The sequence below is a fragment of the Bubalus bubalis genome, chromosome 17 (assembly GCF_019923935.1).
Source record: "Bubalus bubalis isolate 160015118507 breed Murrah chromosome 17, NDDB_SH_1, whole genome shotgun sequence".
NCBI lineage: Eukaryota > Metazoa > Chordata > Mammalia > Artiodactyla > Bovidae > Bubalus > Bubalus bubalis.
Window position 1 is genome coordinate 19,148,199 of NC_059173.1, and position 26,322 is coordinate 19,174,520.

Below are 26,322 nucleotides of genomic sequence, written 5' to 3' on the forward strand. Positions count from 1 at the left end.
CTCACTGCTCTGGGGGCCTAGGAGACTGGGGCAGGAAATCTGGGGGTCCCTTGGAGCCCCTCAGAGGTCTGAGAAACACCAAGGAGGGCGCTGGGGATAGGAGGCAAGGGGGGAGCCCCCTAGGACACTGCCTGACCCCGAGGACTCACACCTCTCACCCAGCTGGCTCAGATCCCTGCCTTCCGCTGGCAAACCTTGAAGTTCTCAGGGAGCTTGTGCTTAGGGGTTCTGAGGTCCCAGGGGGCACTGGTGTGTGTGTGGGGTTTGGGGGGGCCAGTCATTTCAACAAGGAGAGCTGACCTGAGCGGGCCTCTGCCTTCTCTCCCTTCTGTTCTCTGCCTGCCTCCCCCACCCTGGGGCGCCCCCTCCTATGCACCACCCCCCAGGTGTTTGTGTTGGCGCTGACGTTCCTCGTCCTCTTCCTCGGCAACTTCCTGACCACACTCAAAGTCGTGCACACCAAACTCCAGCAGAACAGAAGCAAGGCCAAGAAGCCGTGAGCCACGGGGCCGGCGCTCCTCGAGACCCCGGACTTTGAGACTGCAGGGGATCCCAGGCGGCGTCCTTGCTGCCCATCTCCTCCCCAATAGCGCCAGTGACCACTGGCAGCGGTGACCTCAGGGGCCAGTGCATCACTGGGAGCAGGGCCAAGGCCCGGTCCCTGGCTGGACAAGAGGAATGTGACCCCAGCCTGTCGGCGCAGTATTAGCCGGCCCCAGCCTCCCTATTTATGACATATTTAATATTGCCTGCCCCCTTCCCTAGAATCTGCTGCCCTCCTTCCCCTGCTACTCTCTCGAGACTGGGTCAGTCTTCCTGGGAGCGGGCGGGGGGAACTAAGCCTCAGGGACCCCCTCTGTTCCCCATCCTATCACTGAGCCCCTCAGGTTTGGGCTTCAGACGTGCCTCACTGGGGGTGGGTTTCGGCTGATCTGCTAGTTACTGAGTCCCTGGTGGGTGGAAGGAAGCCTCTCGGTGTCCTGCGGAGTCTCCCTCCCCGGGCACTGCTTCTGCTGTAAGCTCCCGGCGGCCTCCAGGGTGTTTCAGCTCTCAGAGAACCACTGTCCGTCTGTGCCTCCTGCTCCTTGTGCTTCCTGAGTCTCCCTGCTTGCTGGCTGCTAGGGCTTGGCCTGAGGCAGGGGAGTTTTCTGAGGGTCACCACCAGAGGGCACCCCTGCACTGTTTGGTTGGTTTGAGGGCGTGTTTCCCTCCCACCCTCCGCCCACAAAGTTTGGGTCCACTCTTGTGGGAGGGGTGCTTCCTGACCGCCACTCCTCAGCCCACCTTCCCAGATTCATGCAGTAACTCAGGGAGTGGGGACAAGACTCAGCCCTGGTTGGGACTTCAGCCAGCATGGAGGTCACCCGTGCTCCGGACTTCTCCCCTTCACCTCAGAGGTTCTGGAATGTGGGGGGAGGACGGGCGAGTCTGAGCAGGCTCGCTTTGTGGAGGTCACCCTCTGGAGGTCATGGCAGGTCTGCTGGTCACCTCACATTAGGTTCTCTATCTATGAAGAAGCCAAAAGGTTTGGTTGCATTTTCTGCATCTTCTCGTATGGGCTTCAGCTGCCCTTAACAACTTACCTAGAAATCTCTGTTGGCCAGAATTCACAGATGGTGTCTGTAGTCATGCTCTGGCCCTCGAAGGAGTTTAAGTTTTCAAAATATGGTATTTCCCCTCCCTCCAGTAAGATCCCACATGAAAAATCCAGATTTCTACTTTCCCTAGAGAGATGGAAAGACCTAGAAACATTCCCATAGAGCAGCATTTGGCTGGGCTGAGCTGCCTTGTCTAGGGTGGGGGCTTGCTTTCTAGTTTGCCCCACCACTTCCTTTCATCCCTACCCTACTTCACTCATTTGGGTCTCCCATCTGGCCCTTTAGGAACTTGGGTTTGCCCCAGACTAGGAGTTGGCAAACTTTTTCTGTAAAGAGCCAGATGGCAAATATTTTAGGCTTTGAGGGCCAGATGGTCTGTGTCACACGAGTCTGCCGTTGGAGGGCAAAGGCAGCCAATGTATAAATGAATGGGAGTGGCTGTGTTTCAATAAAAGTTTATTTACAAAAATAGGCAGTGGCCAGATTTGGCCAATAGACTGTAGTTTGTGGACCTCCTCTGTCCTAGACCATCCTTTCTTTGTCCACGAAGCTCTGGACTGAATGCTCTGTTGACTCTCCCTAGGCATGTCAGGGCCTTGGGGAACCTAGGTGGGGTAGGGTAGGTTTTATGTCTCTTTCTCAGGCCCAGTGGAGGCCGGAGCACTAGGCAAGGGAGGGGGCAGAGGCAGAAGATACCAGGGAGGGCAGGAACCACCTAACGCCATGATCTCATATTAGGTAAAGCTGATTCCCCAGCTTATTCAGGAACCACCAGCTCACAATCTCTGGGGCATCAGAATCACCTGGGACACTGACCCCAGACCTTTCAGGAGGTTCCGGGAAGCTGTGCTGGGGGTTAATCAGAAAGTCTCCCAGGAGGCCAGGATGGCCTTGGTGTGTAGTCTCCACACCTCGGCAGCAGGGGGCGCTGTTTGGGACAGAGGGGAGCCTGGTGACAAGCCAGTGCCATCCTGCAGTTACGTAAAAGAAATCTGTAGAGAGACCTGACTTGCCCAAGATCACTCAAGAGCCACTGTTACTTTTCATCTCTGGTTTCTGGCAAGTCGTGGCCAGGGTAGGGTCACAGACGCTGAGCAGGGATCAAATAGATGGTCCAGGGAACACTTCTTGCTTTTAGAGAGAGAGCCCTCTCTGTTCCCTGTGCATCCAGCTCTGGAAAGATGGTGGCCAAGCTGAAGGCTGAGACTGAAGTCCTCTGTATGAGGTGGAGGAGGGAGGGCCCTCATGTCCAGGGCTGAGGCCTGTGTTCTGATAGGCCCCAGGCCCACCATGGTGCCTGAGTTCCTGGGCGGAGGAAGCAAGAAGCTGGAAGATGTGACCATGCCTATTTCGGGGGCCGAGGGAGGTGGGTGACTTGGGAGAGCAGGCTTGGGAGCCCTGTGGAAGGCTGCCAAGTCCACATGTATCCATGTACCAGACGTTGTTTCTCGTTTCAGGCATGGGCTTGGAGGACCTGCTGGGTGTGCAGAGGGGGAACACACAGCTGGGAGCTGGTTGTGACAAGGGCACTCCTGAGTGCCGGGGACAAGTGCTGGTTCCAGGATACAGAGGGGCTGAGTTCAGCACCCCCCACCCTCACCACCACTATGGCCACACAGGCTGGAGGGGAGTGTGTGGTCAGAGCTCCAGCTGGGAAAGGAGAGTTCCAGAATGTTCCAAGAGCCTGGCCACAGGCTCCAGACACTAGGTCCTGGAGGTGCCTGACGCCAAGTGCTCTTCGAGAGCTGGGGCAGGGGTGGGGTCTGGGCAGCAGCATGGGCCTGCGGGCCTGGGCCCTGTCAGTTCTGTCGTGAGGGCCGCATGCCCTGCTGGGAGCTGTCAGAGCAGCAGGCAAAGCCGGTGTTGTTTCTGCCGCTGTGCTTTCTTCAGAGCACTGAGGGCAACCTTGGCGGCCTCCCGGAAGACGTCTTCCACATTCTCCCGAAACTTGGCAGAACATTCCAGGTAGAGGGCAGCTCGGATCTGCTCGCAGGCGCTCTGGCCCTGGTCGGGGGAGGGGCTGGGATTAGACCGGGGGCTTCGGGCACCTCCTGTGCGACCCCACTCATGAATCTGGGGGCTTCCTGGGGCCAGGGTCCTCCCCAGGGTGTGCAAATGGGCCATAAGGGCTGGTTTGGTGTGGCCCACAGGCTGTAGCTGCTGGGAACTCCATCCTGGCCTCCACCCCACGCTCTCCCCAAACTCAGGCAGAGACGGGCTGACTTCAGCCAGGAACTGGGGTGGTCTGTTGTGTCTGCCAGGCCTGTGAGAAGCATTGAAGGCCTCAAGACATAAGGGCTTCCTACATGCCTCTCTCCCTGCTCGTCTCAGAAGCACAATTTAGGCAACTGAGCTGGCTATAGTGTAGAAAGAAAAATACTTCTAACACAAATTTATTAATGCCTATTTCTTTTGATTAAACTTTATTAGTTTTCGTTTGTGTTCCTTTTATTCTGCCACACCTCACCCAGAAGGCTGCAGGGTTTGGTCAGGTTCCTGAAAGGAGCCCTGCTTTCCAACACAGGCCTGCCCCTCCAGGCCTCTGGGGTGATGGGACAGGACGGTGGTCAAAGGCTCAGGCTCTGGGGCCAGAGTGACTAGGGTAGGATCTTGGCTCCAGTTCAGGTTATCTGTGTGACCCTGGGCTAGCTACTTAACCTCTCTGAGTCTCAATCTCTACTCTGTAAAAGGGAAGGGGGCAGTGACAGTGCCTGCCTGAAGGTAATAAGGATTAAATGAGGTAAGTAATGTGCTCAGATAAGTGTCTGTTAATATCTAAAAATTATTCTTAGGGAATTCCCTGGTGGTCCAGTGGTTAGAACTCAGTGCTTTCACTGCCGTGGCCCCAGGTCCAATCCCTGGTTGGGGAACTAAGAGCCCACAAGCTGCTGGGATGGCATTTATACATGTGTGCATGCTAAGTCACTTCAGTCATGTCCGACTCTGCGAACCCATGGACTGTAGCCTGCCAGGCTCCTCTGTCTATGGGATTCCCCAGGCAAGAATCCTGGAGTGGGTTGCCATTTCCTTCTCCAGGGGATCTTCCCTACCCAGGGATCGAACATCTGAATCTCTTATATCTCCTGCACTGGCAGGCAGGTTCTTTACCATTAACACCACTCGGGTATATGATTCTTAGAATTCTGCTGCCTTCAGCTTCTGAAAGGTCACTAAGGCACATCAGATGCCGAGGCCAAAGGCCTGGGAGGCTTTTGGCCATGGCTGTGCACGAAGACCCGGGCTCCTTGGGGTGGGGTCGGGGAGGGCCCCTGGTCACCTGTGTGTAGGTGATGGGCTCCAGCTGGGCTGCCCGGAGCTTGCGCAGCTGCTCCTTGTCCTTCCTCAGGTCTGTCTTGCAGCCGATGAGCACCATGGGGATCCCACGACAGAAATGTGTGACCTCAGGGAACCACTGTGGAAGGGGAGGGCAGGCATCAGGGCTAGGGCCCCATCTGGCCCCACTTCCAGAGGCAGGCGGGGATGGGAGACAGGGCCTCACCTTGATGAGAACGTTGTCGTAGCTAGTGGGGTTCATGACATCATAGCAGATGAGCACGAGGTGCGTGTTCTGGTAGGACAGGGGCCGCAGCCGGTCGTAATCTTCCTGTCCTGAAACCAGACAGCAGGTGGGGGTCAGGGAGGTGCCCCTTACTTCTCCACCCGAGTCCCCTGCCTGGGCTCAGATGGGGTAGGGGTTGGGGTCTCCTGGGCAGTTGAGACTCTGTCTCTGGGCCTCGATTTCTTCAACTATAAAACAGAGGAGACAGCCCACAGTCCTGGACCGTAGGGAAGATTACACGAGATAAAAGCAGCGGGGCGTTCCTGGTGGCTCAATGGTAAAGAATCCGCCTGCTAATGCAGGAGACACAGGTTTGATACCTGATCCGGGAAGATCCCACATGCCTCAGAGCAACTGAGCCCATGCACTGCAACCACTGAGCCTGTGCTCTAGAGCTTGGGAGCTGCAACTACCAAAGCCCACATGGCCTAGACCTGTGCTCCCCAACAACAGAAGCGACCACAGTGAGCAGCCCACGTGCTGGAACAAAGAGTTGCCCTGGCTAGGAAAAAAAAGCCTGTGCAGCAACAAAAACACTCAAAAATAAAAGCCGTGCAGTGCTCTTGTGCTCAGAGATGGGCCTGGCTGAAGGGTCAGTGCTGGGAAACAGGTAGCACTCATGTCGGTAATGATCACCACCCCTCGCTTCCATCTTCATCCCTGATGCTCAGGTTTAAGGCTCAGACTCTGAAGAAACCGAACCCTTCCTCTCCCGAGGTTTCAGACCAGTGGGGTTGGGTGGGCCCAGAACACTGCAGTTAACTGTGGAGGGCGCCCCTGCCACCTGCAAGCTGAGAGGGGCATGGCCTCTGGTTATACTCCTCTTGCCATTCTGGCCTATGCTAATAGGAGGGTGGGGGGACTGCTGGAGATGATGGGCATTTGCCTGCCTGGGCCCACCAGGCACTGATTGTCAACTCTGCACCACATGACTCACCAGGGGAACTGATGGCTTCTGACATATCAGCCCCTCCCAGCACCAAGTGAATCAGGCCCCGAGCTTGGGCTTGGGCAACAGTGGGCTTGGTTTTTTTCAAAAAAAGACCTCATTTAGTATTTTTTGTTGACAGTTTCAAGCTTACAGAAAAATTGCAAAAGAGTGCAAAGAATTCCCTTACTCCCTTATTCACTGGGGCCTCACGTTTTGTCCACTTGCTTTATCTGTATATAAACACTTTAAACCACGTGAGAAGTAATTGAAGACCTTTGGCTGGCTGCTGCTTCTCCCCACCCCCGCCCCAAACTCCTGGAAATTTCCCGTGTGGTTTTTCTAAGAACAAGGACGTCTTCTCACTTACCTCAGAACAAGTATGAAACTAACCAACACTGAGACTGTATTCTTCTAACCCAATCTACTAGCTGTGTTCAGATCTCACCAATAACATCCTGCAGAATTTTTTTCTGTTTCAGAAGCAGGCCTGGGATTATACACTGCATGTGGTCCCCATGGCTCATTTTTTTTTTTTTTAATTTTATATAATTGAAGGATAATGGCTTTACAGAACTGTGTTGGTTTCTGTCAAACATCAACATGAACCAGCCATAGGTATACATACGTCACCTCCCTCTTGAACCTCCCTCCCTGGCTCAGGAATTTTTAAAAACTCCCAAAGTGAGAAGTGAGAGTCTTTCAAGCCCATGGGCGACCCCCAGCCACCTCTGCAGAAAGACTCAGGCAGTGACTTTCCTTCCAGGGAACGCAGAACACTGAGCCCAGGAATCCCCACCCTGTCCTTTAGCCTGTGGGTGCCAGGGTGACACCAGCTTGCCCTCTGACCCCTGCCTGCCCAACGCCTCTCAGGACAAGTGGCCTCTCCGGAGAGCACGGACAGGCCATGTCCTGCTGGTGATGGCACAGCTGCCATCTTTCCCACTGGCTCCCCATCAACCCAGGGACCCCTGACGGTGTGCAGTGGCCGGGAACCCAGCTCTAACGATGGCTGGTCCGGGAGGACTGTCTAGGCTGTCATTCAGCCCACGTCCCCTCAACACCAGAGAAGGGATTAGGGATAGTCTGCACCTGGCAGATTCGGGCCCTTCTGCCCTCGTCGCCAAAAGCAGGAGAAATCCTTGTAAGATGGTGGAAAACGGGCCAATACGCTACTCTAGCCAATCTCCTCCCCTTTCCACACACATCCCCAAACTATCCCCTCTCCTGACCTCTGTGAACATCTTCCTAGACCTGCACTGTCTGGGAGGGTAGCCACTAGCCCCACCTGGCTACTTTAATTAACGTTAAAAATTCAGGTTCTCCAAATGTAGCATTGGCTACATTTCAAGTGATTAACTCATCCAAGACAGTCTCCTGCGTCACCTCCTCTCGTGCCGCCTCCTCAACCCATTCTCCACCCAGCGGCTGAATGGAGTGGGTGGTGTGGTGTGTGTGTCTGTCTGTGTGTATGCGTACACGCTAAGTCGCTCAGTCATTGTCCAACTCTTTTCGACCTCATGGACTGTAGCCTGCCAGATTCCTCTGTCCATGGAATTTTCCAGGCAAGAATACTGGAGTGGGTTGCCATTTCCTATTCCAGGGGATCTTCTCAACCCAAGGATCGAAGCCAAGTCTCTTGCCACCTTCTGCACTGGCAGATGCATTCTTTACCACTGTGCCACTTGGGAAGCCCCTGAATGGATGGTAACAAAACTAAAATCATGCCCCTCCCCTCATCTGAAACACCTTCAGTGGCTCCCTATTGCTCCTTGTGGAAAATCCAAGACTCTCCTGGTTATTGACATGACCTCCATGCCTACCAACCTTGGCTTCACCCTCCTCCCACCTGTGCCCCTAACCCTCACTTGCTGCAGTCCAGTCTTGCTGTTTCTTGAACTCATTAAGCTCTCATGTCACACCTGGAATGCTTTTTCCTCCTTTCCCCATCGTTTGCTTCCAAACATTTTAAACATTCAGACTCAGCATCCATAGTTATTTCCTTTATCAAGATAATCGTCTTCTCTGTACCTCTACTTATTGATAATGCCACGTTATGCATTACAGTATTTTTTTTTTTTTTTGTCTGCAACCCATGGCTTGTGGAATCTCAGTTTCCAGACCAGAAATTGAATCTGGGCCATGGCAGCCCAGAATCCTAACCACTAAGCCACTGAGGACGTCCCCTCACATACTTCTTACAGGGCCTCTGCCTCTAAATGATTAAGACATCTTTACAACATGGACTTCCCTGGTGGTCCAGTGGTTAAGAATCTGCCTGCTAATGCAGGGGACACAGGTTCAACCCCTGGTCCAGGAAGATTCCACGTGCCTCGGGGCCACTAAGCCCGTGTGCCACACCTACTGAGCCAGAGCACCTAGAACCTGTGCTCCACAACGAGCCACAAGAAGCCTGCACACCCCAACTAGCAAGTAGCCCCCGCTCACCACAACTAGAGAAAGTCTGTGCCAGCGATGAAGACCCAGCGCAGCCAGAAAATTAATTAAATTTAAAAATTAAAAAAAATTATTTAAAAAGAAATCTTTACAACAAACACCTGATGTGCTAGTCAGGGAACTCCTGAATCCTATTTACATATAAAGAAACCATGAGCCATGAAGTGACCTCCCCCCTCCTCTACCACGAGGTCACCGAATCGGAACCAGGCCTGACTCTAGGTTCATTCCGTTCCAAAGCCAGCATTCCTTCTGCTGATACACAGCAGTGCTCTCTTCTGCTTGGTAGTATGCACAGACTGGTGCCAGGCCTAACACACACTCGATGCCCTTTTGGAAACACGGCAGGAAAAGACAAGCAGTTACGAGACAGGACTGCTGCGTGCCGAAGTCTGTGCCGACGTCTTCCCCACCTTGCTCGGCTGACTCCTCAGGCCTTCCCTCACCACGCAAAGTCTGTCCCCGCCCTGTCTGGCCACAGTCTGTTCTCCTACGTTTATTCGTTTACTGCCTGTCCCCTGGGAGACTGTAGGCACCCGGAGGGCAGGGACCATGTCTGTCCTTAAACATCATTCCTGGCACCGGGCAGGTGTCCAGTCACTAGTGGCTGGTGGGCTGTCTCGAAGTCGTTCAACTCTTGTCAGATGTGGCAGGGACCAGGGAGGTGAGAGGGTGCCACTGGGCTGAGCAAACTGGGGCCTGAGCTGACTGCAGCAGGCTTGATGGGGGCCAAAGTCAGGCTGGTAGAAAGAGGAAGTCAGACCAAGCCTGCTCCTGGTGAGGGCCTCTCCCTTGCTGTTCCCTCTTCTGGAATGCTCTTCCCAGGTAACAGCATGGCTCACTCTCTCCTTTCCTTCAGGCTTCTGCAGAGATGTCACCTCTTCCTAGAGAACTTTCCAGACTGCTTTGAAATAAGAGCGTCCTTTGCCATCTGTCCCATGACCAACTATGGCTTTAATTTTCTTCCTAGAAAGGACATCACTACCCAACATCATGATTTTTCCATGAGTACATAAGACCCTGAGATGCCTGCCATCTCTGTACACGTCACTGTTACATCAATGGGTACACACACAAGCTCAGGAATCATTTGGGGGGATGAAACAACAAATGAGCGGGTGAATAAAGTGTAATGATAATTTCTATGGCTTTCAGGCTTGCAAGGGCACTTCATTTCTATCATCTGTGTTAAAAATTTTTTTGGCTGCATTGCTCGGCTTGCAGGATCTTAGTTCCCCAACCAGGCATCAAACTTGTGTCTTCCCATCCCGCCCCACTTCAGTGGAAGGATGGATTTTTAATCACTGGACAGTCAGGGAAGTCCCACCTGTGTTAATTTAAGCAGTCACCCCAGGAGGGAAGCTGGGTGGGGCAAATTCTTCCTGTTAGGAGCCCATGTGGCTGGGGGTGATTTCAAGGTCATAGACAGGTTTCCTGTGAGCTGAAGCACCAACTCCGTCCCCAGTTCCAAGGTCAGCTGCCAGCCCAGCCACTCTAAAAATTCCAATCCTCCCAGGAAGCCTTTCAATTGGGAATTCACCTCTGGACCTCAGTTTTCTCATCTGTGAAATGGACATGTGAGGAGTAGGTGGGCCTGTGATAATGATAGTGAAAATGGTCAACAGTATTTATCGGCAGTGCTCACTCATCACATGCCAGGCCCCATTCAAAGGCTTTTGTATGCACAGACTCATCAATCTTCACTATGATTCCTCACTACTGGCTATTGGGTTTTGGGGGCTTTTTTCTTTCTTTTTTCTTTTTTTTCAGTCTTATCACATGGCTTTGTGGAATCTTGGTCCCCCAACCAGGAATCGAACTCAGGCCATTGGCAAGTGAAAACTCGGAGTCCTAACCAATGGACTGACAGGGAATTCCCACCACTGGCTATTGTTTCCCTCAATTTACAAATGCAGAAACTGAAGCAGAGAGAGGTGAAGTGACTTGTCCAATATCACACAGCCAAAAGGAAGGTTCGTAAAGGATAGAGGACCATAGGGAGGGCTACTGGGGTGCTTTTCTCTCAGGGCACCCCAGAGGATAGGAAGCTGTCCTTATTCTACAAGCCCCAGCCCCAACCAGGTGAGGAAAAGGCTGCCAACAAGGGAGGAACTCTGGGAGAGGATGGGTAGCCAGCCAGATCTCAGCGCCTCCTCTGGGTTGCCTTCTTGGCTTGACCGTGTCTAGCTCAGCTTCCCCAGGGGTCAGTATGCAGGGACCACGCCTGCAGAGGATGGACTTGCAGGTGCTGCTGACCTCGTTTCTTTGGGAGTGGAGTATCCTGGACTCTACTCCCCTGTGAGTCAGGGGAACCAATATCCATCATGTTCCACGTGACTCATGTTCCACGATCTTGGCACCTTTCCTGCCTGGGCCTCAGTTTCCTTATCTGGAAAAGGGGGTGATAACCCTGTCCTTGATCTTGGAAGTAGAGGACTTGCAGGCTCAGCAATGCTGGCCAAAGGTGTGGTTACTATTGAAATTGAAACTCACAAGGGACAGGGGCCTGGGTAGAGGATTCTAACCCCCGGATCTTTGGACCCACAAACTCTAGGGGGCCTCCCAGCCACAGGTGATACAATGACCTTTCCCATTTACCCACAGTGATTCACAGGCTTAAAGGGGCAAGTCATCTGTCCAGAAGAGATGAACAGGGTTCCACTCTGGCCTCTACAGATGGGCTTGCAAGGTTAAAAAAAAAAGCCCCCAAAGGCCTTCCCTGGTGGTCCAGTAGCTAAGACTCTGTGCTCCCAATGCAGGGGCCCTGGGTTTGATCCCTGGTCAGGGAACTGGATCCCACATACCACAACTAAGAGTTCTCATGCTACAACTAAGACCCAGCACAGCCATATGAATTTCAGAAACAAATAAAAGGCCCCGAGTTATGTGCAAAAGGATGCATTTGCTTCTGGTGAGGGAATGTTTTCTGGGCCACACTGCCCCTTGAAGCTGCCCGTCTTCCTGAAGCTGGGGTTCTGTGGGGCAGAGGAAGTGAGGCGAAACTCGCGTCACACAGGGCATTTCCTTTGCGGGAAGCTCGGCCGTGGCAGGCATCGTGTTGGGGGCATGGTCTCTAAGGTCTGGTGCTGGATTGAGGAGAGGGTGTCCTTGGAGCCATAGCAGTCCCCAAATCTGCCAGAGGACACCCACTGGGCACATAATTCCCAGCTCTGGCTGGGGTGTTGGTCAGGGTAGGGGTGTAGGCAGTGTGAGAAGCGGAAGCTGCCAGAAGAGGAACTCACTTCTGTACTAGTGCTGCTGGGGCCTCCCCAACCTGTGTTTCCTCCCCCAGAGAAAGGAGCGGCTGGTGCTCGGGTGGCCCAGGCCTGGAACTCAGACCACGCTGCTCTGACAGATCTGCAGGGTCAGCTCCCCCGCCTCTGGGGCTCCTGGGTCCGTAATTCCTGTCTTAGCAACTTGCTTTGCCCCCCACTTGTCCTACCGTTCCCATCTCAGGTTGGGAAGGGGCCCGCAGGTCCCCACCTCCCAGGGCAACTCCACCCTGCCCCACCCCTGGGCCCCACCCCAAAGCCCAGATAACTGTCTCTGGTTGGTGTCTTAACATCCCACCTCGCCCCACATCTCCCCTCTCTCTGCCAGGAAACTTCAGACTTCACCGCAGTTTCCGGCCTCTGAGGCGGCAGATGAGCAGCTAAAGCGATGGGTGCTCACAGCTCCCGCCCCCCTTCACCTTTGAGCACTGAGAGCTCCGTCCCCCTCAGTACCCCTCCATCGGCTACAGCGGTGTCTGTAACTGCTTCCGCCAGATGGAGCAACCAGACTGTCCTCCCACACAGACCCCTGTGGGCAGGGTCCTGGGTATGGAGAAATTTTGCCTCCTAGGGGCCACCCCATCCCACAGCTCTGGGTACCACTGATTGGTTGGAAAGATGCTTTCTCCTGTCCTCCACACCTCACCTTGGGGTCTGGCCCGTCCGGTTCTAGAACCTTCTACAACAACCTAACTGGACTCATCTCCACCTTGGCCACTCCCTTCACCCTCTCAGTCTCTATCTTCCTCTAGTTGGTCAACTGGCCGTCTTTTCTGCCACTTCTCCTGATATCTGTTGACCCCAAAGGCAGAGACCAATCTCACCATCTTTATCACAAAGGACCTTCTCCAGAGATCTCTATGCGCCCAGGATTCTTCTTCATTCATTCGTTCCACAAGCCTTGCTCTGTGACAAGTGCTGTGCTGGGCAATGGCATGTGGAAAAGGAATGACCCAGCCTTTCCTTGACGTTCCTCTAGATAACGGGGCTTTCCAAGACACAGCAGGACACTCTTGAGGGAGCAGCCACACCTCTCTGCACCAGAATCTCTCTCCTGGGCTGTCCCACTGATTGTAAGGCCAGCCTACTTCCCCAGAACACTAATGAGAGGTTCAAAGCCCAGCTCTGCTCTTCTGCTGCCTGGAACAGTCCTGCTGGGAAAGCATGGGTGGGGGCTGGCACAGAGCTCTGCAGGCCACTGGTTCAAAAGAACAGGCTCGGGCTCGGGCCTGGGCCTGAACGGCAGGAGATTAGAAAACTCCCAGTAACACACAGTGAGCTCTTTGGAAGAGGCAGGCCTTGTGCTAAGCGCTGTACGTCACATGACTTTGTCATCCTCACAGCTATTTTAGCCCTGTTCACAGAGGAGGAAGGGGCTTCCCAGGTGGTGCAGTGGTAAAGAATTCACCTGCCAATGCAGAAGACGCAAAGACATATGTTCGATCCCTGTGTTAAGAAGATCCCCTGGAGAAGGGTATGGCAACCCACTCCAGTATTCTTGCCTGGGAAATCCCATGAACAGAGGAGCCTGGCAGGCTACAGACCCTGGGGTAGCAGAGAGTCAGACACAACTGAGCATACACTCACACACAGAGGAGGAAACTGAGGCCCAGGTGTCCCCAGGGACATACAGCCATGAGAGCTGGCATCAAAGCCCAGGTCAGACTCCAGAGCATGCGGCAGGTCGTCATTGCCCTGGGCGGTCACTGCTTCTGACAATTGAGAAAGCGCTCTCCCCACCCCTCAGGCACGAGCTCTTAGTGAAAACCCTGCCTTATACCAAGCAGAAGCTTGCCAGAACCTCTTCATGACGATGTACTCTGATAAGTCTTTTGAGCATCTTCTTCCGGGTTAAGCAAGAAAGACCAGAAGTGGTCCCAGCACTGGGTCTGCTGGGGGAGGCTGTGGTGAACAGTGAGCCCCAGGGATCTAAGTGGAGAAGGCCTGAGAGGAGAGGAAGGAGAAGCTGGTTCAATCCTTGCTCTGACCCTCCCTCCTCCACCAGCCCTCCACCCAGAGCAGAGTTAATGAACCTCCCCCTACCTGGGTCCGTGTGAAACTGAAACAGACACACCACTTGGGGCCCCGCCTTTGGGAATTCCTCAGACGACTTTGGCTTTTCCAGTTCAAGGGGCTGGCCCTGTTCTGGGGACAGCCCTGCACGGTGTTCATACAACAAGAGAGGGTCCTTAGGGGCCACTCGAGGGAGGACACACCCACAAAGTCAGGAATACAGAAGGACCTGGGTCTGGGAGAGACCCTTTCCTGAACCTTTCCAGGGTGGAATGACAGATGCTACTGGTTGCCTTATGGAGAGGTGCACAGTGGGGTGGGGAGCTGGGGATGGGGGTGGGGGATTTTGGTCTCATCCAAGGGCAGTTGGAAGACTTCACTTTATATATACGAGGCTTGGCTGACAGGGCACCTGATGACATGGTTCCACACAAGTCATTAAACGTAAGAGTCACAAAGGCTGGGTGAGGCCCCAACTGGGGATCCTAACCTTTGATCCCCAATGTTGATTCAGCCCAGAGGGGAGTCAGGGCATGAGGTAAGCTCCTCAAGGGTACCAGCAGCAGCAGCAGTGTTACTGGAATATTCCCATTGGCTGTGCTCCTCCTACCATCCCCCAACAATAGGAATGCTGAAGACTGCGAGGGGATCAGCATAAATACACTTGCCTTGGGAGCTGCAGGTGGCAGAAAGAACCTTATTTTGGACCTACATCCCCTAGAGCTCTGCTCCTTCTTCAGTGCCAGGAAAAAACAGAAGTGTAGCCACAGAGTCCGAGAACCACAGGCTCAGAATGACAGACCACAGAATTCCAGAGCCAGGCACCACAGTCCATGGAATCCCAGAAACACGGGACTCAGAATTTATAGCTACAGGGCCCTAGAGTCTCAGGACTGTCAGCCACAGAATCCTGGCGTTCACAGGATCTGATCTGAAGCCCAGAGTATTCTACAAAATAGGACCCAGAAATGCAGCCTACGAATCCTTAGCAGCAGGGGACTCAGATCAGCAGCCCACGGAATCTTAAGAGACCACAGCATGTAACACACGACACCTTGGAACCATGGTAAACAGAAGCAAAACCCACGGTTTTCTAGAACCACAGGAGAGGAACGAAGCTGTGAGCCCTCAGAACATCAGCACTAGGAGGGCGGCCCAGAAGCTCACCTCTTCCAAATACCCTCCTTTTACAGATGGGGCGACTCTGTCGGGCTTCCAGCACCACCCAGCCAGGCGGTGGTTAACGGGCTCCCAGACAGCGCCTCTCCAGGACTGACGGGATGTCGGGGTCCAGAGAGGCAGGAGGGCGGGCGGGATGGCCCGGCGGGGGGATTCCCCTCAGGAGGAAACCCTGCAGGCGGACCCTAGGACCCTCGCCGCGCAGACGCACTCACCGGCGGTGTCGTAGAGGTTCAGGGTCACCTCCTTGCTGCCCACAGTCACGCTGGCTGTGTACTTCTCGAACACGGATGGGGCGTAGTGCTGTCGGAGAAGGGGTTATGTCGGTTCTTAAGGGGTGCAGCGGGTGCCCAGGTTCCAGCTGGACACCCACCTCTACCTTCCATCTTCAGCCCATCTGGCTCAGCCTCACACCCCCACTCTGCTGGGCTCTGGAATTCCCGAGGGGGCGCCCCGGCGTGACGGCCGCCTCTTCGTGATCAGGATGCCAGGGACCCGGGGTCCGGGCTCGAGGCGCAGGCTGAGGTCCGCCGGTCGCCCCTCGTGGCCCCAAGTCCTTTCCTCCATCCCGCCCCCAGCCTACCTGTCTGCAGCCCCCTGGCGAGCCTCACCTCGGGGAAGGAGCCCTGGCTGTACACCATGAGCAGCGAAGTCTTGCCGCAGCCGCCGTCGCCCACGATCACAATCTTCAGCTCCTTCCGGCCGGAGCCCGGGGCGGCGGTTGGGGCCGGGGCAGGGGCCCCAGCAGCGTCCATAGCCAGGAGCCGGCAGCACTGGCAGCGGCTTGCCGGGTAGAGCGCTGGGGTTGAGCGATCGGAGGCGGGGTGGGAACTGGCCCAGGGGCGGGGCTAAGAGAAGCCCCACCCTCGGCACCTCCTCCGCCAGGCAGCCAACCGGGCTGACTAAAGTCTCATTCCCAAGGAAACTGAGGCAACAGAAATGGAGAGCTCGGCGGCAATGGCAACTCCCATCTCGTCCCCTGCGCATCACTGCGCGCCCCTCACCGGCAAGATCCGATCGTTTCCGCTTCTTCCCGCCCGGCATTGACAGGCTGTCTTAGGGCAGAGACCCTTTGATTGGCAGGATGTCCCTAACACGCCGGTTTGAGGAGCCTTGGTCTCAAGCGCTAGGAAAAGGCCCCCACCTGCGCCTCGCCCCAATTATATGGCCTTGGGGAAGTCCGCTCTGACTGCAATTTCCCCCAGAAGTAGCATCGGTGGTGCCCAAGATCTTCGCATGAGGGTCAAGTCTGCCCACTTGATCCGGCCGTCTGAGTCTGTGTGTGGGCTGGGGAATAGCAGTTCCGCTTACCTATCACCCCACCTCCCAAGGGTGGAGGTCTGGCGCCCTCTGCTGGGCGATGGCATCTGCGCGGCGACTTTGAGAACAGGTGAGCTGCTGACTCAGAACAATGCCCTTTCGAGGGCTAGCCCCAAACCACGCGGTCGGGAGCCTCTTTCTAGCAAGACCCAGAGGCGTGAGCAGAGAAAGACTCCGTCGAGGAGAGGACAGGGAAGGCCAGGGTAGATGTAGTTGCCATCAGCTGGGCCCCCTTCCGTCCACTTTATTTGTATTCTCCAGACAGCAGAAATACCTTTCTTAAGCTGTCTCCCTAACCCTCCTACCCCATGACCAAAACGGCTATTTGTTGAGCATTTACTCTGGAAGAGTACTATCAGGAAGGCTGGCTGAAACCACCCTGCCCCCAACCCTCCCTGCACTTCGGGCTGCACTTTGCACAAATTAGGCCAGAGGGTTGCACAGGGATCCTCAGGAGCAAGCGTGTACCAGGCAGGCACCAGGGCATGACTAGATGAGAAAGCAGGGTCTTTCCCAGCTAGGATAAGATCTCTGATAATTTCCTCAGAGAAGAGCTGGCAGGACTCAGGATCTTCTTGCCCCCACACCCCGAAGGTTCCCCATTTTCAAGCACTCAGCAAAGATCAGGTAAACTTTATTTCCAGAGGAAGTTGCCAGCCTGGCAGTTCCATAAATGCCAGGTCAACGTTTTCGGCGGCTGCAAGGCATAACCTGACCACCAGATGGCAGCAGAGACTGCCCCTGGAAGCTTACAAAGAGCACAGACCTGGGAAGAGAGAAGCCCAGCTCTAGTCTGTTAAGTGGAGAGCCCTCAAGATCCCCTAGACAAATTTACAGCAATTCATTCATTTTTTGCAGCACAAGTTTATTGAGAGGCAACTGTGTTCCTGTTTTTGAGGAACTCAGTCTTGGGGGAAGCAGTCTAAAGGAGTCTGCAAGATGTGAACTATTTAGACACCAGAGCCCCTGTGGGATTGAGAGAGACCTGGGTAGTACATGAACTAAGCTTGGCAGTGCTGGCAGGAAGGGCCAATGGAAGTAGGATGGGTGTCCAGCTTGAGTAAATGCACGGTGGCTGGAAAACCCCATCAAGTTTGGCAATGGCTGGGGTGTGAGAAGGGTGAGACATGGCTGTCAAGGAAACCAAGGCTTAGACCATGGAGGCCTGGCTGCCAGGCTCAAGACAGGAGTCAGACACAGGCTCTGAACAGAAAAGCCAAACCAAAGCTCTCTCTGGTGACTGAGGAGGAGCTGTGATTGGTTGGTGAGGCCGTGGCTGGGGCCATCTCTGCACAGGGGCAGCCTGGCGCTGGCAGGAGGAGGGAAGAGCATCACTCAGGGACAGGGAGGATGGAAGAAGCTTTTGAGAGAGGGGAGGACCACTTACCTTTGAGCCAACTGCAGGATTGACCTTGTATCAGGGATCCTGAAGCTCAGGAGTGACTGGGAGAGTAAGACTGCCTCATCTGGGAGGGTCACTGGGAGAATTCACTTAGAAGGGTCATCCTACTCTGAGCAAACTGGTAACTGCTCCAGCCTGGAAGGGGACTCCACTTGACTTTTCTCAAAGTCCTCAGACCTGAGTTTCTACCTTTTCTATGAAATGAATTTCAACTTACAACAAATGACATAACACAGAGCCAAGAGGAGGAAAAGTGGGTCTTCCCAGCCTGGCCTGGGCCCAGGCAAGACAGCTGACACTGGCCCCAGCCTGCCCACCCACCCTGCCTGGCCAAGAGGTTGGCGGAGCCCCAACCCCACCCTGCAGGGAGTGTGTTTGATTTGGACCTCGCTCCAGTGGTGGTGCAGGGGCTGGCTTTGTAGCTAAAAATACCCAGTGGCCAGGCCAGCTGCTCAGAGCTTCCTCAGAGGCAGTAGGCCAGGGCAGGCCAGCTGAGGCACTGGAAATACCCACAGGCCCGCAGAGCCCTACTCCCTTACCTGCAAGACAATCTGAGGACCCAGACCCATTCTTCTCTTCACTAGGAATTCCTGGAGAGATTTGGGAGAAGAAAAAAATTCTTTAACCCGGTTCTTGCCACAGAACTGTTGGGACACAGAAACCTAGGGGAGTTGGCAGGTGACATTTGTGGGGGTGAAACGACTTGTGTTCACATTTAGGCCTAGGGGCTCTCCCAGTGTTGTCGTTCAGCCATGTCTGATTCTTTGTAACCCTATGGACTGTAGCCTGCTAGGCTCCTTTTTCCATGGGATTCTCCAGGCAAGAATACTGGAGTGGGTAGCCATTCCTTCTCCAGATCTTCCCAACCCAAGGACTGAACCTGGGTCTCCTGCATTGCAGGCAGATTCTTTACCATCTGGGCCACCTGGGAAGCCCTGGGTGTCTAGTGAGGCCAACTGACCCCAGGAGAGAAGTAGGGCCAGATACACTTCTGTCTTATGAGATCAAGGTCTGGCCAGCACAGATCAGGACAGGGAAGTGAACAGCAATGCTATGGCTTCCACTCCCCTAGTGCCTCAGGAACACTGTCGGAGGTCACTGCACACCTGAGGGGTCATCCACCCCATGTGGGACAGAAGTTAATGGAGCCATCCTCTGAGGTCCCAGAGATGGGAGGTGGCCCAGGGTGGCCTGGGGGATCAAAGCTGTCTCTTCCTGTGCTAGGGCTCTCCTCCAGGCTCGACATTTGGTAACAGGGTTGGGGGAGTGACCGCCAGAGTAAAAGCGGCCTTCATAAAGCCCGACTCAGAAACAGCTCAAGAGGTTATCCGCCAACTTCCTCCTCCTGGTTCACAAGGGGAGACTACGAGTCCTGGAGGGGCGGGCTTTTGTCGAGGTCACTGGCCAGAAGGAGACAGACAGCACTGGACCCAGGCGGCCTCTGAGATGGCCAGGTGCCCTCCACAGTCCAGGCAGACGCTGAGTTTCCACCCAGAGGGTCCGTCCGAAAGGTCGCACTCCACACCGTGCCCGTTGGCCGACAAGCCGGAAGAGGCGGGGCCCTGGCGTCCAGTAGTAAGGCAGGTCCGGCCACCTCCCAGCCGCCCTTCCGCTGGCGTGGCTCTCTCCAGGCAGGCTCCACCGGCTGGGCGCCAGGAACGCCCCGCCCCGAGCTCGCTGGGTGACCGGTGGGCGGGGCCACCCTCCCGCGCAGGAACCACCGTCTGAGGACTATAGGCTGCCCCGCCCCTCCCTTCACCTAGGAGGTGATACCAGCATGCGGCATGCGGACAAAGAAATTCAAGAGGGAGAAAAAAAGAAAAAGAAGCGAGAAGGGGGTACAATCCTTCCAGGTCTTCCGGACACCCCTCCATTTCCAAGAATCACACCCCGACCCCAGGGGAGAGCCTCATTGTTCCCTAATTGGTCCGAGGGCGGGTGTGGAGGAACTGGAACTGGCTTTAGCCCTTCAGGCTGCTGCTGAGAGGGAAAGATTTCAATTATTTAACCATCCAGTGCCCACGGGAGGTAAAGACCACTGGTCCGCGGAGCCCCAAGGACTCGATCAGAAAGGATGGAGGACACTCTCAGGTGGCAGAAACGTCACCTGAGGATCGAAGGGAGTGGAATGAACACATCAATGGCAGAGCAGAATCTAAACCTTAGGACTGGGACAAGTGTGTACGTGGGAAGAGGCTCATAGTATAGGGTATTAATAATCTGAGCCTCACCAGCTTTTACAAAGTGCTCACTCTGGGTAGGGGAAAGGGAGTCTAGTGCCCAGTGTAGTCAGCTGCACCCCCTTCACCCGAGCAAAGGACAGGATGGACCAAATCCAGCTTATCTGGGATAAGACCCTCATGTGCTCAAGACTCGGCAGCCAGAAGGAACTACGAGTACCATGCTGGCTACTTTCAACCAGACAGCTTTGCCGGCTCCTGGGCAGTGATGCCAGCAGACAGCTGGCACGGGCAGGAAACCAAAATAACCCAGACAGCTGGGGCGAGGGGGTGCCATGGACACAGGCGCTGGGCTGGAAGTCAAGACACCTGGAACCTCATTCTGACTGCCCGTGGTGGCCTCCTGACCTTGAGTGAGTCTCTTCTACTCTCTCAGTTGCGGCGTCGGGGGGGGGGACCCCTAAATCAGGACCCATTATGGAACAGCTTGTGGACTTGAGGAAGGGCCACAACCCCAACTCACACACTGGAGGAAAAACAGTGCTGGCTCCCAGCCGGCAAAAAGTCAGTCTTCCCCTTCGCCCAGAGGCTTGGCCACATGCTGTGGGGTGGGCAAGTAGGGGAGGAGCCTACAGATGGCCCAGCCACCTAGGAATGAAGGCCAACTAATGTGAAGCCAGAACGTGAGGCTGGCACCCCTTAATCGCACTTAATCTGCCCTCCACCCTTTACAGCAGGCTTCATTATCATCACTTTACACAGGAGACTCGCCCGAGGTCACCAGCACCCTGGAGAGTCAAGCCCACAGCTGCCTGACCTACAGCTTCCCTTGATGAAGCACCAACACTGCCCCAACAGAATCTCTGGGTCAAGCCCTAAGGCTCCCCCAATCCTCAATCCAGCCCCCACACTGAGGGATGGGATAAAAGTGAACAGAGCCGATCAGACTGGGAAGACTGAACCCAAAAGGGGGGAGGCTGTGCAATCAGCAGGGACCCAAATGGTTCATCAAAGTAATCACAAACTAGATCTCACATGGGGGAGGGGTCAGAGATCAAGGGTCACACTATCTCCAGCTGTGGAGCTTCCTGGAGATCACGAGGACAGGAGACCCCTCACAATCAGCTTGTGTTAGGAAAATAAGAGTTGCCATTACTATGAAGCCCATGACTCTGCACCAAGAAATGAGGTCTGAGGTCGGGGCTTCAAGTGCACAAGTTCAGGTCCTTTCAACACCCCAAGGTGTTACCCGGCACAAAGGTTCTCAGAATGTGTCTCCACCAGGCAGCCATGAGCAAAACCTGGGAATTTTATTAGAAATGCGAGTTCTCAGGCCCCACCAACTGAATCAGAAACTCAAGGATGGGGCCTCGGAGTATTTTAATGAGCCACCCGTGTGATCGGATGCACACTTTGATAATCACTGACCCATTTGTTCGGATGGGGAAACTGGGGCTGAGAGACTGTGCTGCTTACGCAGGGTCACAGCAGGTAAAACAGCTAGCCAGGTTTCAAATTCGGGTTTGTCCAATTCTAGAAACAGGGCTTTGAGGGGGAGGGGGCTGGGTGAGATGGAATCGTGGGAATTTCCTGGAAGGAGACGAGTCAAGAAACCTCTTTCTTAAAGAAAACTGGCCCAGATCTCAAGTCCTTCTGTTCTTCACCTCCCTAGCAGCCAGACATTAGAAAGGAAGGGGCCAGCTTCATACAATCACCCCACACACCCCCAGTGCGGGCCGGAAGGGAGGGCCAGCGCCGGGTCCGGTTTCCTGGCAGCCGACTGTGCCTTTCAGAAGAGGCATCCAGGGCCCTCCCCCACCACAAAACACACGACTGGGAAATACTTTCCTAAGTGCAGCCTCTCCTATGCTGCTAAATACGGCAGAGAATTGCACGCCCCAAACTCCTGACAACAGAAGCTGACAGGCGGGGATGGATGGACCAAGCAGGCCCAGCAGGCAGCCGATTTCACACAGTCCCACACATCTGTGTGGGGGAGGGGCCGCAGAACCAGACTAGCGGGTTTGGGGTGCCCGCCCTCCCTGGGCGCCAGGCCAAAGCCCCCCAAATCGCCCTCGCAGGCTGGGAAAGGGCTCACACCTACCTTAATGCGGGGACTGGCAGAGTCAGACTATACCTGCTGTCCAAAGGAGGGCGGTCCACTCTGGGGGTACCGGGCCCCTTCTCCGGTCACGAGCCTAAAGGGAAAAACGGGAGGGTTTTTTTAGGGCGTCGATGGCCACAAACCGGACATGATCTCCTAGAGGGAAGAAGAGCCTTACAAATGCCGAACCCCCTTCCCAGCTGCCAAGGCGGCCGTCACTCTAAAATGGATGAGGCGGGGGGTGGGGGGGGCGGCGGCGCACATGAGTCACGAAGGTTCAGCCGGAGAGCTGAGCTGCAGGAGGCGACTCATCTGCATTTCCAAAGGCCCGCCCAGTCTGCATCCCCTCCCCCAGGAATGGCCGGAGGTGCGAGGGTTTACCCCACAGCCCTCCGCCTCGGGGGATCCCGGGGAAGGCCCGCTCGGCTTTCCCAGGCCCCAACCCCCCACCCTACCCTCCCGAGCGCCGGTGGCCAGCACTGCCTTCATGGCCACCTCGGAACATCGGTGGCCTGCGTGAGGGCCTCACGCTCAAAGCAGGGGACAAAAGGGGCCCACCCGCCCCTCGGTCTCGGCTATCAAAAAGGGCGGTTAGGGGGCCAAACGTGGGCACCAAGGCTCGAGTGGGCAGCAGGGAGGGCCTGGGGTCAGAGCAGGGCCACGGGGGGGGTTAAAAAAAACTCCGCAGCCTCTAGAGCAGCCTTCGGGGTCAGGGGGCGACCTCGAGCGGCCCCGTGGCCCTTTGCTACTGGCTCCCGGACGGGAGGAAAGAAGAAAGGCCCCGCCCGGGAGCGAGGCCTCGTGCCCGCGGGGGCTCCTGAGTAGGGCGCGGGGTTTACGGAGGCTGCAAAGCGCGCTCTCTATGTCTAAGCTTCCCCGGGCCGGGGGCATACCCCCAGGCGGCGGCCTGGAACGCGGGCGGCGGGCGGCGGCCTCCCCTCCTCTTCCCCCCCGCTCCAGCCCCGCCGCCTCCTTCCCTCCTCCCGCCTGGCGCGCTGCGGCCGCCACCGCCCGAGCCGCGGGCGGCGCGCGCGAAATGGCGCCTGTCTGGCCGCCTCGCCCCACGGATGCGAGCGCGGGAGCCTCGGCGCGCGACGCCCCCCAAGGCCCGCGGCCCCCAAAACGGCCTCGGAGACCAAACCCCGACCCGGGGCACTGTGCCCCGCAGATTCTCAGGGCTCGGCCCGGCCGACGAACCGCCGCCTGCTCCGGGCTCCCAACGACAACCGGGGAAGGAGGGAGGAAGGAAGAGAGCGGCCGCCATTAGCCACCCCGCAGCCCGGCCCTGGCTCCGGCCCCAGCCTCGGCCCCAGCCCAGCCGGCGGCTCTGCTCTGAACCTGAAAATAAAACTCGTGTTTGCGAGGGAGGAGCGAGCGCGGACGGGAGCACAAGCAGCGCTCAGGCTGCAAAGCGGGAGAGATGCTGCGTCATGGTGCCAACATGGACGCCGGCCTTTTGTCCTTTTTTTGCTTAGGAAGCGCAGGCGCGCCCAGGAGCCCCGAAAAGCCGGCTTCGGAGGGCGAGACCCCCACCATCAAAAGGAAAAGAGGCCTCTGGCCCGGAAGGAGAGGCTTCCTCAGTTTTTGTGACCCCCTTCCCCAAAGCACTTCAATTTCTTCTCCCTATCAAGGCTCAAACCTAGAAAAGAGAGGGGAACTAGCGCAGGCGGCTCCATGGATGCCCCAAATCGCTGGGGAGACCTTCCTCTTGCCTCCTGGGCAAAAGGGGCAAAGGGTCTGAAGAGCCCTCCTCGTGCCCCCACCCTCCCCGATCCGGCTGCCAAACGTGAAGCTCCAGAAACCTCCTTCTCCCCTCAGCTCCTAAACATTTGCAGCGCTTGGCCTTCTCGAAAAAACATTTCCTCGAAGGGGCAAATACACTTTTTTTTTTTTTTTACTTACCGCTCAGCCCGGTGCCATGGAGTCTGGAAGATCAAGCTGGGCGGAGGTTTTGGAGGTGTTATTGTGGGGGGAAAAAAAAATCTTTTAGGGAGATTGTTTAGTTGGAAATATTTGGGGTAATGGTAGTGTCTTTTTTGTTGTTACCTTTTTAAAGTTACACTCTCATGGCATTTTCTGCTCCTTCCACTTCTGCAAACTTTCCAGGGTTGGGTTGGCAAAAGGCGGCTTCGCTGAGGACTGTTTACTGCTCTGGATATAGCAATGGTGTGACCGTCATTAAGAGACAAAAGGCGAAAATACACAGTCAAATCAAACAAAAGGCAAAAGACGCACCGGCCACCCCAACCACCATAGAAACTACCCCCGTTAACGATGGTGTTTGGCTCGAACCAGCTAGGACTTGTTTTCCAGTTTTAATCTAGTTTCCTGTGACGGCTTTAGTCTCTTTACACAAAGAGGTCTTCCTTTCCCTCACAACCCCCCTTCCCCAACAAAGACGAGAAAAACAGAGTCTGTTTTTCTTCAAATAGATCGATTTTCAAAGAAAGTGTACCTGTTACGGGGAAGAAAGCTGACTAGCATTTATTGCTGTAAACATTTTCAAAAGCTTAACTCTAAAACCTAGCTTTATAAAAGCAAAATCGTCTAAAAGCATTTTAACTGGCTTATGCTAGACAAGAGCGACAAAGACATACATGCAGATGAAGGTTCAGAAAATTAAGGACATCTCAGCAACATTAACATGAAAACTGCACTGCGTAAGGACAGAATGGATTGGGTACTTACAATGTAAAAGGTTTTTAAAAACTTAAAGAGTAACGACTGCTTACAGTTTTTTGTTGCTGCCATTTCGCTAATCCTAAAACTATACATTTAAAACATTACCTTGTTAAAAAGAGCAGAAGGAGTTAATAAGATGGCCAGTTTTAAGTGTTTAATAGAGGAAACTATATATATCAAAATTTATTGTTCAGTTAAGAGAATACAGATTAAGACAGCTCCAAGCTCCCCCACCCACCCAAGAAAAAAAAAAAGGAAAAAAAAATTAAATATGTCATTTACTTAGGTTTTTTGGAATTCAAAATTGTTAACTGCTGACATTAATGGTGTGCTATGACCTAGTTATACAAGACAAAGATGGATTCCAAGTCATAAGGAAAAATCCAGATCTTTTTAAAGTCTTCTTCATTCTTCCAATTTTGAGTCCTTTAGCTTGTTGACAAATGTTAAACACAACACTGAGGCGTCCTGAACGGGATGGTGGAGTCAAAGGAAAAACATTCCCCATTTGCAACAAAGGAAAAACCCACTTGGCCATTTAATTCCATTGCAGAAAAATGGCTCCCCTCATCTGTTGGCCTCTCCTTGGTGTCTGATGAAGGATGTTTTGAGATCAGCGTCTAATAACTCAAGCCCTATAGAAGCCGCGCGCTGATTGGCTGCCGCGCCCGGCCGCCCTGCTCCAGCCAATTACCTACCCACGGCCAAATTACAAACCCCGAAAAGAGCCCCAATATGAAATACACTACCACGAAGCCCCAGCGAGGCGGCTCCCTCTCCTCGGTCGCCAGACAGGAGAGGCAGAGGGGGCTGCAAACGCGTCCTCGCGAAGCCCGAGAGCCTCGGAGTTGAACTCACAAAATGGAAGCCGCGCGCTGATTGGCCGCCGCCACTCCCGGACCTTTAATAAAGAAAGGGGAAGGAAAGATAAATGCAAAAAAGGGGGAATCGTTCCTCCGCCGGTGGCTGGAGGAAAGGGGGGGGAGGGGTGCGGAGGGAGAAGCATGTGTTCACGACAATTACAAGGGCACTCCTCTCCAAAAATAAAAACAGAAAGAAGCTTCTATCACTCAGGTCCAGGCCCGGGCTGCTTCCTCCCAGGAATGTAAATGCTAATTTGGTTAAAATCCTGGTTTCCCCTCCTCAGCTCAGCTCCGGGGGGAGGGGGTCGCCGGGCAGAAGAGGAAGCCGTAGCCGAGATACCTCGATTGCAACTCGTCTGGGGGCCGCCTTGCCGCCCCTCACGGCTCCGAGCGTCCAAACACACAATCATACACACACCCCAAAACCAGCCCTTTCCCTTGGGTCCCCACGCGCCCACCTCCGGTCTTGGCAGTTTGGAAACAGTTTTGGAGGCCTGAGGCGCAAGCCGCGGCGGCCGCGGCTCGGAGGGTAGCCCCAGCCGCGGGAGGTAGAGCCCGGGGAGACCCCCCCTCCCCCGCCGCCAAGCCCCCCACCTAAGTCCCAGCAGAATAAATAAATTAAAAGGCCTTCCCCCGGGGAGGGGGGAGGCAGTGTGGGAGCGCGCGAGTGAGGGGTGGGGGGCCGCTGGGGCCCGGGGCTTTGGCGGCGCAGCTGCCGCCGCCGGGAGAGTGCCTGGGGAAGCGGCGAGGAAGGAGAGGGGAGGA

General features: G+C 55.0%; 2 protein-coding genes across 15 annotated transcripts in view; one reads left to right on the plus strand and one right to left on the minus strand.

Annotated features, from left to right (window-relative positions):
• Positions 1–2,069, plus strand: part of TMEM120B (transmembrane protein 120B) — a 44,819-nt gene extending 42,750 nt beyond the window's left edge. For all 3 annotated transcript variants that reach the window (XM_044930211.2, XM_044930212.2, XM_006047162.4), the window contains one exon: positions 387–2,069. In XM_044930211.2, the coding sequence (XP_044786146.1) occupies positions 387–500 (114 nt within the window). In that variant the 3' untranslated portion in view covers positions 501–2,069. The remainder of the gene's footprint in view (positions 1–386) is intronic.
• On the minus strand, positions 2,038–26,239 carry RHOF (ras homolog family member F, filopodia associated). Of its 12 annotated transcripts, none has more exons than XM_044930217.2 (9): positions 26,016–26,239; positions 25,444–25,595; positions 24,059–24,163; positions 23,915–23,950; positions 15,618–22,106; positions 15,222–15,309; positions 5,098–5,207; positions 4,876–5,010; positions 2,038–3,602 (listed from the first exon to the last, which is right to left on the minus strand). In XM_044930217.2, exons 5-9 carry the CDS (start codon positions 15,759–15,761, stop codon positions 3,438–3,440), a joined length of 642 nt encoding a protein of 213 aa, XP_044786152.1. In that variant the 5' UTR covers positions 15,762–22,106; positions 23,915–23,950; positions 24,059–24,163; positions 25,444–25,595; positions 26,016–26,239; the 3' UTR covers positions 2,038–3,437. The 12 variants fall into 12 exon arrangements, with proteins under 12 accessions (XP_044786152.1, XP_044786158.1, XP_044786156.1 ...); XM_044930223.2 differs by lacking the exons at positions 25,444–25,595; positions 26,016–26,239 and having other exon boundaries at positions 15,618–16,293; positions 18,268–18,318; positions 22,013–22,106; positions 24,059–25,425; XM_044930221.2 differs by lacking the exons at positions 25,444–25,595; positions 26,016–26,239 and having other exon boundaries at positions 15,618–17,092; positions 18,268–18,318; positions 22,013–22,106; positions 24,059–25,425.
• Between the last annotated feature and the right edge of the window lie 83 nt (positions 26,240–26,322).

Bases quoted from the DNA above. Each gene is read 5' to 3' on its own strand.
- RHOF (XM_044930217.2), bottom strand. From the start codon at position 15,761: ATGGACGCTGCTGGGGCCCCTGCCCCGGCCCCAACCGCCGCCCCGGGC. The intron at 5,208-15,221 runs GTGAGTGCGTCT...GTCTGGTTTCAG, and splicing joins GAACCTCTACGACACCGCCG to GACAGGAAGATTACGACCGG. The intron at 3,603-4,875 runs GTGACCAGGGGC...TCCCCCGACCAG, and splicing joins AGCCCATCACCTACACACAG to GGCCAGAGCGCCTGCGAGCA.